Below are 12,477 nucleotides of genomic sequence, written 5' to 3'. Positions count from 1 at the left end.
TGTATAAATATATATAATTATAAAGGAGAGATCGCAAAAGAACCCGAGACCAACTCGAAACACGAGACAAAGTAAATGAAAGCAAAAAATAAGAACATAAAAAACCATAAAAATACAAAATATTAAAAATAATGAATAAATTGATAAAATTAAAAACTTAGAAAAATAATAAAATTAGAAGACCAACAACATAAAGAGAAGCAAGCCGCACGCGAAAAGAAACAACCAAGCGACCGAAAAGAAGAGGACAGAAAGGAAGTAGAACAAACAAAGAAAAAACAAGCCAAAGAAGAGCCAACGTACCAGGACACCAAACCACAGACAGGGGAGGGGGGGCTATCCATGCTGTTGCCGGCAATCGAGCGAGCGAAGCAAAGGTTGCCACGAGGGGTTCAAGGACCACCCATCATCTCTATTAAGGTTGAGGGGGTGGTGGCTAATTTCAATGGCTTCTTTGAGCTTTCTCTTGAAATAATTGCTCTCTTTGCAAAGGATTTGCGCTTGCTCCAAACAAATGTGATGTTTGGTGGTGACAGAGTGCTCTGCTAAGGCCGATTTTTGGACCCTATCATGCAAGATGTCTGCCCCGTGCTCACGTATCCTGGTCCGAAAAGAACGACCAGTTTCTCCAATGTAGGGGGTGCCACATGAGCACACAATCTTGTAGACTCCTGAGTCAAGAAATGAGTCTTTGGAGTCCTTGAGCTGCGGGACAAGATTACTTAACTTTGAAAGGGGTTTAAAAGCAACTCGGAGGCCCCTTTTTGTTAAGATTTTCCCCCTTGATTGGGAATTCCAACTCTTTCATCAAGGATTCTTCGCATTTCGTCCAATTTGTTAGGGGCTGCAAGGCTGAACAGGATGACATCATGGTAAGCTTTGATGTGGTCTCCCTCTTCACCAAAGTCCCTATTCAGGAGTCTGTTCTTATTGTAAAGAACAAGATTGGTGATGAGATAGCAGACTTGGTTGAATTCTGTCTAAGATCCACGTTTTTCTCCTTCCAAAATGTTATCTATGAGCAAGTGGAAGGGGTTGCCATGGGTTCCCCTCTCTCTCCGATCATTGCGAACCTCTTCATGGAACATTTTGAGGAGACTGCCATCCACTCCTTCCCCCTGAAACCTAGATGGTGGAAACGATATGTAGATGACACCAATGTGTGTTGGCCACATGGGCTTGAAAAACTTGAGGAGTTTCACAAGCACATAAACAACTTGGTCCCTGGCATATCGTTTACCATGGAGCTAGAGTCAGACAACCGCTTATCCTTTCTTGATGTTCTTCTCATCAGGAAGCGGGATGGCACCTTTGGTAGGCAGGTTTATCGTAAATCCACCCACACTGACTTATATCTCCACTCCTCTTCCCACCACCACCCCAGCCATAAAGCCAGCATCCTTAGAACCCTTGCCTTGAGAGCCTTCAGAATATGTGATGAAGAACACTTAGATAGTGAGTTATCTCATCTTCGTCAGGTCTTCTCCTTGAATGGATATCCGTGCAAGCAAATTTCTAGGGCTCTTCGCCAGGCCAAATCCTTCTTCCTTTCTTGCTCTAGGCCTTCCCTGTCCGCGAACCTCCCCGCTCTGCATGTCTCCATTCCTTTTGTGGATGGCATCTCCCAAAAGATTGCCAAAATCTTAACAAAAAGGGGCCTCCGAGTTGCTTTTAAACCCCTTTCAAAGTTAAGTAATCTTGTCCCGCAGCTCAAGGACTCCAAAGACTCATTTCTTGACTCAGGAGTCTACAAGATTGTGTGCTCATGTGGCACCCCCTACATTGGAGAAACTGGTCGTTCTTTTCGGACCAGGATACGTGAGCACGGGGCAGACATCTTGCATGATAGGGTCCAAAAATCGGCCTTAGCAGAGCACTCTGTCACCACCAAACATCACATTTGTTTGGAGCAAGCGCAAATCCTTTGCAAAGAGAGCAATTATTTCAAGAGAAAGCTCAAAGAAGCCATTGAAATTAGCCACCACCCCCTCAACCTTAATAGAGATGATGGGTGGTCCTTGAACCCCTCGTGGCAACCTTTGCTTCGCTCGCTCGATTGCCGGCAACAGCATGGATAGCCCCCCCTCCCCTGTCTGTGGTTTGGTGTCCTGGTACGTTGGCTCTTCTTTGGCTTGTTTTTTCTTTGTTTGTTCTACTTCCTTTCTGTCCTCTTCTTTTCGGTCGCTTGGTTGTTTCTTTTCGCGTGCGGCTTGCTTCTCTTTATGTTGTTGGTCTTCTAATTTTATTATTTTTCTAAGTTTTTAATTTTATCAATTTATTCATTATTTTTAATATTTTGTATTTTTATGGTTTTTTATGTTCTTATTTTTTGCTTTCATTTACTTTGTCTCGTGTTTCGAGTTGGTCTCGGGTTCTTTTGCGATCTCTCCTTTATAATTATATATATTTATACATTTGGTTCTTTTATTTTTATTTTTATTTGTAGATTGATTTAATTTATTTTTCAATTATTTATGTTTATTTTTATTTTTAATATTTTTAATCTTTTAATTCTCTCTTAAAAAATTATTGCTATAGATTCATAAATTAAAGAGTTATTTCTCTACTCTTCCCTCTTTCTTGTGTTTCTTCTATCTTGTTGTTTTTTCTTCTCTTGTCCCCCCACTTTTTAAAAAATTCTTTCTCTTCATTTCTTTCTTTCTCTGCCTCGTGTTGTGTGCTCCTCCCCCTCTCTTCTTTCTTTTTATTCTGCTGGGCTTGGCTAGTCTGCATACTTTTTTACTTCCTTCTCTCATCCTGATGATGGATCACAGAGTGTGATCCGAAACGTTGATGATAAAAAAACTTACACAATCGAATCCAGAAGCAACATCATCATTAACAATGGATTGTGGAAACTTGATATTATTAAGATTGTCCAAACTTTATTTTTCCGAGTACAAAGACAAGTCAACATTTTTAAGAACTATATGGGGTGGTTCATCACTATTTCACATAATGAGAAAACTACTAAGAACTACCCCACATTCTTATTATTCAAGGTTTTCTGTAGATAAGTTTTTTTTTTTTGTTTTTCTTAGTCTTCTTTAGTCTTTTTAGTTAGGTGTTGGTTTTCTTTAAGTCGAGTCTTTTTATTTGGGTTTCATTTCTATCTACTTCTTTTCTTTTCTTTTTTATTTGTATAAGTCTAGGGTTTAGGTGCAATCAAGATTTTATCTTGACATATCTCATTAAAACACTTTTTGGTTCCAATTTCAGGAAGAGGTATTTCTTTTTCAAAACATTTGGACAATTGTGTGTTTTATGCCAACTAAACAACCGACATTTCTTGTGAAAATAGGGGATTTTCAGTCTAGAAAATAGGAGTCTAGACCAACAAGTTCTCAAAATTTTGCTAATTTAAAGATCTGATTATTTTAGGTGTTGTTGAATTGAAATCAAAGGTGACAAGGGATGATCCAAACTTCAAATAGTTCAAATAGGAGGGGTCTCCTTGAAAGGTCGCTGAGATCATTGTTTGGCATGAGGGTTTCCTAAAAAGTTCTAAAAGAGGAATGCAAGGGATGTTCATAAGAGATCAAATTCAAGAAATGAAACCTATGTTCTAACTAAATAGTCTAAGTGTAGTTAGGATACAGAATAAAAAAGAAAAAAAAAGGAAAAAAGAAGAAAAAATGATGTTAAGTCTGAAGGATTCTAAAGATTTGAAATGGCTAAAAATACATTGCAAAACAAAGTGTCTTATATTCAAAAGTATTGTTTCATCAAAAGTAATGTGTTGAATGACATGGAGCAATTATACAAAAGGCCAAAAATTAAAAGAACCTGGCATCCCACCAAGAGCCCCCGAACTAATTCTCTCATCTTTCAAACAATTGATTGATTAAAACCCTTTGTGGAGATTTCAAATGAATGAGCTAGGAGGAGTGGAATATTGTTTCAAGTTGTCAGAAAAATTTCATTAACTGCATCTTGACATGTCAAAGGGAATGAATACACAATGCACACACTGAGTTTGAAGGTTTCAACTTCAGATATTTTGATTACAAAGTCATCTAAAATATGGTTTAGTTGTTCAAAGTTCAGTTGGTGTTTTACACACATCAGAGGAATGTTTGCTGATGAAGAAATGCCTTGGTCAATTCTTCCTTTTTCTTGGGGCATTTGTTGTGGTGTCCATAACACATGCCCCATTCCTTACTAAGAATGGGGACAACATTACTTTTTTTGACTCCCGAACTCACAGTTTGAGAGTCGAGAGAAGAAAGTTTTGTTAGAGTTAGAATTTTAGATTCAAAATTCAAAAAAATTACAAAAAAAGAAAAATTTGAAAATCTAAAAAAATGGAAACCATAGAAAAAATTAGGAAAATAAAAAAAAAATCAAAAAAGTCAAAAAATTGATAAAAAGAAAAAAGTAATGATAAAAGAACACGTGCCACAAATAACTATGCACGCGACTGAGCATCATGTGCCACAAATGACCGTGTGCACACCCGAATGCCACTACACATTCCACAAATGGTCATGTGTGTGCTCGAGAAAAAATGGTTACATGCTCTCAAATGTCGCATACACTAAAGGCCCCTACATGCGCCAAAGGGTTGCGTGAGTGTGCCAAAGCATCGAATGCTCGCCTGCGTACCACTCATCCTGTACACCCTCCCATTCATCTCCAATTTTGTTTGATGTATTCAAGTAACTAGTTTTTGGGGTTTTATTTCCGGTTTCATTAGGGTGTGTCTTAATTAAGTATTTTTCATCTCTACGGACTAAAATGTGCTTCTTTGTGTAGGTAAAAAAGGTATCCTTAACTTGTTGGGGTCATAACTTTTGACTTGAAGCTCATAATTTAGAATTGTTTGCACTATTGGAAAGAAGAACTGAAGATCTAATTTTAGTCCCAAAAATAGGGAGCTTCGACTTCCCAACTTTATGGACTAACAAAGGTTTTGACTTGAAATTTTGAGCAGAAGATCTCTGAAAAGGCCATTTAAAAATGCCTATGAAAACTTGTGAAAAAATATTAAAAAGTTTCAAATATTTGATCATCTGGATCACTTGGTCTCTCACTGGAAAGGATAGGGTAGTTGGAGAGAAGACAAAGGTTGGACACATGAAGCAAAATAGGTTCCTCACCTTATGTAGCTATTAATGACAAGATTTGACACAGGTGCCTTGGGATTTTAGATTGAAGAAGCAGGAGTTCAAGTTTATGAAAGTGATTGGCCATAAAGAGGGTATAAATCATCAAAAAGGGGCAAAGTATGTACACAAAAAGTGATCTAAAACCCCATTTGAGAAAAACCCAAAAACCATTTTCAAAATTGACAACTTTAATTTTTTGGCAGTTTGAGCTATCGAGGTGTACAAGTCCGCAAGTCCACAGCTCTACATTTTCATGCAAGTCTACAGCTCCATAGCTATACATTTTCATATAGGTATACAGCTCTACAATTTAGAGGTGCAACAACAGTTAATTGGCAGTTCCAAAAATAGCACTTTCCATGCATCAAGAATGCATTCTAACGATAGTTTAACTATGACACACGCCTAGTGAAGGACCAACTTCTATTTTGGGTGCCTCCATGCATTTCCACGTTGACAAATGGCTTCCTCTTACTTTCTCTATCATGCTTTCTCTATTTTTGACATGTAAAGGGCTCATGCATCCAATTAATGAATAAAATATAGATGGAGTCCTCTAAGCACTAGTTAGATTGTTAGTTTGTATATATTTAGTTTGTTTTAATGTTTTAAAAGCATTTTATTGCATGAAGATATCTCTCACTCTCAACACAAATTGAGGAGACAATTTCTTATAAATACCCCATTGTAAAATGTAACAAAAGCCCTCATTATTATGCAATACAATTATGCTTTTGGTGCTTGCATTTGGAGTGTAGTGATTCTTGCCTAAATGTGTCATTGTTTTGTGGATTTTATTCATGGAATTGTGATTAAGCCAAAGGTTTATTGTGTTGTTTATGGTTATGGTGTTTGCTATAGATTTATGAATTCTACTAACATATTGAGCTTGAGAAGAGATCATTGAAGTGTGTCTGCATAGCTTTTTGTCTTGCATGAGCGCACTTTTTGTGGCTTTGCAATTTGATGAAGAGTGAAATATCATTCAGTTATTGAAATTTCCCATCGACGATTGCACCAATGGATTCTACAAAGTGTTGCTCCTATTTTAATTGGTTTCCTACCAATTTCTTCAAAAATTTAACTCGTAGCATGTTGTTTTCTGTAGCTTATGTCTGTTTAGGATTTCAAATTCAAGTTATTCCAATTTTATTTTATTTTCTTTCAGTTTTGTTATTTGCTTTGCTAACCCCTTGTTAGAATAGGAACCCATAGTAGTTGCATTGTTAGAGTTGTATTCATTGAAAAATAGAAAATACAAAAAATATTGTTCTTTTGGTGTGACATTTTAAGATAGGGAACAAATTTACTTTGATTCCAAGATAAAAGAGTCTTTTAGAACCAGCAAAGGCCTCCTCATGAACACTCACATTTATCTTCTACTAAGAATATTTTGGTATGTCACAAGACACACACTAAACCTTGGAGTAGATCCTTAAAATCTTTGTTTTTCAAGAGAGGAATTACGCAATGGATTCTTGCCATTGACCTCATGCAAAATGAACACCCAATAAGATGCTACATGGATGAGTGAACAATGCATTGCCAAGCATAACACTTTTGTTTAGCAACTATCCTCAAGGGGGACTTGAGTTTTTAAAACAAGGGAGTATGGTACAAGAGTGCCTATTCTTCCACTCTTTAGGCATCCACTACAATAAGATCTTCATGAGTTTCAGTCAAGGACATTCATTCCTAAGAGTCTTTGATAACTTCTAGAAGTAGTTATTCATTACAAAAAAGCCTACTTGTAAGGCCTGGTTGCTATTGGTGTTTTATATACCATGGGTTTTTTACTATGGTTACTAAGCACATCTTAGTCCTAAGATAGGGTAGGTGTGTTCTTAAGCTTTAGAACATTTTTGATCTATTAACATAGAGGATCCCTTTGTTAACCAAGCCAACTTAGTTAACTAACCCAACTAGGTCAATACTATATCAGAACTTGGTTATCACTAAGCTCTTAGCACATACATGAAACTTTTTGACAATTGGCTATATGTAGATATGTAAATTTTTTCATTAATGGAAGCACATGATGTACATGATTCTAGAAAACCTCAGAAATAATGATACTTAGCTTTTTGGTACTCAAAAAATTTTCTAGGTATGGAAATGGTTTACAACAGTGTGTTGTTTTATATGCAACTAGTTTATATGATGTTATTCTTAAGAAAGAAGATATATAATTGAACAATATAGATTTTATGATGATGTGTACAACCTCAAAAATTAGTATGAATAGTATGGAAAATAGATAATTAAGATTTATAGAACAACAGAGTGAAAGGTAAAGGAAGTATTTTGTTTACAAAATAATTACTTGACTAATTAGGGATGACATCCTAGATGTTTACTCTAAGTTGGAAAAGTTTATTTTTGTCCTAGTCAACCTAGAAGAAATTTTTGAAAAGGCACGATATTTATGCAAAGAAATCTTGTGAGATTATTGTGTAGCAACATGCAAAAGTTGTGAATGTGAAGTTTTGTATCATATGCAGAAGAAAATTTTTGATAAACTAATTTTGTGATCTGAGATCAAGCTAAGGTTAGAGATCAACTAAAAGAAGGTACAAAATCTATACTTCTATATTTGAGAAACTTAAATTACTTGTTTCAGTAATGACTTCTTCTTGTAATTAAAAGTGCATGTTTGGGTAGTGAGCTCTTCTTGCGCACATTGTACCACAACTCCTAACAACGTTGGAATCTCCTAATAGGGATTCAAAGTCTCCTAATAAAGACTCATATATATTGAATGATTTTATTGAATCCTAAGATGGTCCATCCTCTAACAAGGAACATTTATATTAGTACATCATCTTTTGGATATCATCCCCATCAAGGTTTTCCCTTGGCTAGGATTTCCCTAGTTAACAAAATATGGTATTACGAGTTCTCTCTATGCATGATTAGTCTTACTATTCAACATTACTTGTTTACTTTCTTATGAATGGTTCAAAGTAATAAATAATATCTAGTTAGTAACAAAAGTTTTTAAAATACTATTTCACACCCCCCCCCCCCCCCTCCCTCTCAGTATTCCCTATTTCTAGCAATTTATATCATAGCATACTTACTCATAAGAGGCTTAAAAACTTGACTAAGATCCATATGGATATGGAATAGTTGATGAAGAAACTTGAAGTGACACTTGACCAAATTGATCTCATTACTAAAGAAAGAGATAAGTTGAAAGAAATATATGAAGACTAAAAAGTGTACATTAGACAACTAAAGGACAAGATTGAACATCTCAAATCCAATCCTAAATCTAATGAATTTCAAATTAGTGATGATGAATGATCCTAGCAAAGTTAAATCTAATTTGAAGACTAAAAATTCAGATCTTAGAGCCAATCTAGGAAAGAGGATACTTGAACTTGAAATATTAAAATGATATCATGAAGAACTTCATAAGTACAACACTATTATGAAAGTTGAACTAACAAAAAGAAAGATACAACTTGAAAAGATTTATTCTACTAGAGAAAATCTTGATGAACAATTGTCATTACAAAGACCTACCTATGATAATACTGGTCTTGGTCACTTGTTTAATATGCCTATGAAGAAACCTAAAATTGGATCAAATATGAAAGAAAAAGATAAATATGATGATAAGATTAAATCTAGTCAATCTTCTGATAAATCTCAAGAAGTTGGACAAGAAAAGGAAACAGAGAAATTGGATGAACCTAAGAAAGTGGAACCTCCTAAGGAAACTTGGTATGAATTTAGAGGTAAGTGTTTTTCATGTAATGAAATAGGTCATATGAAAAGAGATTGTGCAAATAAGTCATTTAATCATGTCATGAACTTTTATTTTCATAATTGGCATGGTATTGGACATAAAGCAATTGATTGTAAGGAACCCAAATATGATAATGATAAAAGGAATAGTAGAATGTCTAGCAATACTAACCCTATGGATAGAAGAAGATCTAATGAGAGAAAATCAAAAGAAAGAATATCTTATGAAGAAAGGAAGTAGATCATGTGTTATAAGTGTAACAACTTTGGACACATAGCTTAGAACTGCCAAGCACCTATTGATCAATAGAATCCTAGAAGAAGAACCCTAGTATGTTAGTTATGCAACAACTTCAAACATATAGCAAAGTACTACACAATTTAGAGAAGGAAGAATGAAACAAATTTTAGAAATAGAAGCAATAATGGAAGAAACTTTGGAAATAGAAGCAACAGTGGAAGAAAGTTTAGAAATGATAGAAGGATTCATGAAAGGAACTTCAGAACTAAGAAATATAATGAAGATCAAATAAATATAGTCAATGAACTTTGAGAAGAACTTGATGAGACATTTTTAAAGAAATTAACTATTGGATCTAAAGAAAAGTCAGATGATGTAGAGGAAGGAAGATTGAAGTCAATAATTGAGTTTTATTCAACCAAGTTGAATTAAGCTTGTTCACAGCACCAAAATTTAAAACTTCATTTAGAGAGTGAACTATGAGTTGCGAAGTTGAGAAAATATGTGTCTAGATGAGTTTAGATTTTAGCTAAGCTCACTAGAAATTTGCAGCTTATTGGAACAAGTTGTGAAGGAAATAAGAGTTATTATTACAATAAAGAAAGTTTACTCTATGACAGACGATGAAATCTATGTTTTCACAAAAAATTTCATTGAGCGAAGTATTGTGGAGCATTTTCATGATGAAAGGAAGATATGATTAACCTTGGGTAGCATTTAAGGATCAAACAAATGATTTTGAGCAAATATTTGATTGTAGAATGAAAATAACAACTTTTTCCTTTTGAGAAAGTATGCAATTAATACAAGTTCAAGTTGGTTAAATAAATAGAGTAAGAACCTTATTATTTCCACATTGCAATTATCTCATAAGCTTGGAAGCACTCATAAGTGATTTCAAGAAAAACCCTACTTTGAAAAAAGGTATTTTATCATTTTTCACACAAAATTTCTTTGATAAATTTCTTTTTGGTGAAATCATGGATATGTTAGTAGTTCACAATGTTGAGAATATTGAGAGACCCAAATTGAAGGTTGTGCCTATGAAACCCTTAGAAGGAAACCTTAATTCAACTCTATCAACAAATTTGAACAACGTAATTGGAAGACGTAGGAATTTATTTGTCTAGAAAGTTTGTAACTGTTGGAGGAGAACTAATGAACAAGGATATAGAATTTTTTTCAATCATTATATGACTATGAAGCCTAGATTTGAACATCTAAAATATTTAGATTTATTTAGATATTAATTTTACCATGAATTTGATACCGAAGAAAGGACTCACATTATATTAAACAAAATTCATAATGGGAAGTTTTGTAGGGGAGACAATGTATCTAACATTTATGCTAACCTTATTCATGAGGTTACTAGTCTTAGAAAATAAGGTAGTGTGCCTATTGGTGAGAAATTAGTTAAGAAGAAGGTGAAACTCAATACTAAAGTAGTTTATAATGGTAAGGTATTTGTGATTATCATCATTAGACAACATGATGTGAGATTCTTGAGCAGAATCATTGCATATTCTATTTTTGAAAGTTCTAAGAGTGATGAGTTGTTAGTAGGCTTTATCTATGCAACCTACAAGATTTGTGTTTAGAAATAACAAGTGAATTTGAGTAAGATTTTGAGAATACAACTCCTTGAGAATTTGGAGAAGACTAAGAGAACTAAGAATGGTGTATTCAAATTTTAGTCACTAATCAATCATATTTTCATTCATATACTTAAATGATTTCCATTTCTATCAGTTATAGAAATCACGAGCAATGAAATATGTACTATGGAAAAGGTAAAAGAATGTATGCAAAAGGAAGCTTGTAGAAAAAATATGAAATAGTGGTAATTTGATTGTGAGAAAATTTCAAGAACATTCCAGAATGAAATGAAACAAAGATTCATAATTACACCAACAATTGTTGATAGATTTAAGGATGACATATGTTTTATGGTAGATATAGACCTAACTTATAGTGAAGCAATAGAACCAAGGGAAACATTTCTTGAACCCTTAGGTTATGAATTGAGTGATGATGTAGCTATTGGTTACATTGATCTATTGTTGAACTCTGGAGAGGACCAAGCTTCATATAGATTTGGAACATATGAAGATTTAACTCAGACATCTTACTAAGAATCTTTAGAAAAATAATCTCATAAGAAGGTTTAGACTATGGTGAGGAAAGCATTGATTGAGGTCATTATGATAGAAAGATAATCATATGTATAATTTGAGAGTCATAATGATATAGAATTTTTTTCAATCATTATATGACTATGAAGCCTAGATTTGAACATCTAAAATATTTAGATTTATTTAGATATTAATTTTACCATGAATTCGATACCGAAGAAAGGACTCACATTATATTAAACAAAATTCATAATGGGAAGTTTTGCAGGGGAGACAATGTATCTAACATTTATGCTAACCTTATTCATGAGGTTACTAGTCTTAGAAAACAAGGTAGTGTGCCTATTGGTGAGAAATTAGTTAAGAAGAAGGTGAAACTCAATACTAAAGTAGTTTATAATGGTAAGGTATTCATGATTATTATCATTAGACAACATGATGTGAGATTCTTGAGCAGAATCATTGCATATTCTATTTTTGAAAGTTCTAAGAGTGATGAGTTGTTAGTAGGCTTTATCTATGCAACCTACAAAATTTGTGTTTAGAAAGAACAAGTGAATTTGAGTAAGATTTTGAGAATACAACTCCTTGAGAATTTGGAGAAGACTAAGAGAACTAAGAATGGTGTATTCAAATTTTAGTCACTAATCAATCATATTTTCATTCATATACTTAAATGATTTCCATTTCTATCAGTTATAGAAATCACGAGCAATGAAATATGTACTATGGATAAGGTAAAAGAATGTATGCAAAAGGAAGCTTGTAGACAAAATATGAAATAGTGGTAATTTGATTGTGAGAAAATTTCAAGAACATTCCAGAATGAAATGAAACAAAGATTCATAATTACACCAACAATTGTTGATAGATTTAAGGATGACATATGTTTTATGGTAGATATAGACCTAACTTATAGTGAAGCAATAGAACCAAGGGAAACATTTCTTGAACCCTTAGGTTATGAATTGAGTGATGATGTAGCTATTGGTTACATTGATCTATTGTTGAACTCTAGAGAGGACCAAGCTTCATATATATTTGGAACATATGAAGATTTAACTCAGTCATCTTACCAAGAATCTTTAGAAAAATAATCTCATAAGAAGGTTTAGACTATGGTGAGGAAAGCATTGATTAAGGTCATTATGATAGAAAGATAATCATATGTAGAAAAACAAATGATATATGGACTAAAATGGACCAGTGAACAAGGTGTGATGTATGTGACACTTCTATT

The 12,477-nt window shown here is 33.9% G+C and overlaps 1 protein-coding gene across 1 annotated transcript; it reads left to right on the top strand.

The window, feature by feature from the left end:
- Positions 1–869: 869 nt before the first annotated feature.
- On the top strand, positions 870–2,078 carry LOC149553349 (uncharacterized). The gene has a single exon (XM_089790322.1). It carries the CDS (start codon positions 870–872, stop codon positions 2,076–2,078), a length of 1,209 nt encoding a protein of 402 aa, XP_089646448.1.
- The last annotated feature ends 10,399 nt before the right edge of the window (positions 2,079–12,477 follow it).

Source organism: Cupressus sempervirens, chromosome 6 (assembly GCF_028749045.1).
Source record: "Cupressus sempervirens isolate cs-2001-9-10 chromosome 6, ASM2874904v1, whole genome shotgun sequence".
Lineage (NCBI taxonomy): Eukaryota > Viridiplantae > Streptophyta > Pinopsida > Cupressales > Cupressaceae > Cupressus > Cupressus sempervirens.
The sequence above is the reverse complement of the archived record's forward strand: the minus strand, read 5'-3'. Positions and strand labels throughout refer to the sequence as shown.

Bases quoted from the DNA above. Each gene is read 5' to 3' on its own strand.
- LOC149553349 (XM_089790322.1), top strand. From the start codon at position 870: ATGGTAAGCTTTGATGTGGTCTCCCTCTTCACCAAAGTCCCTATTCAG.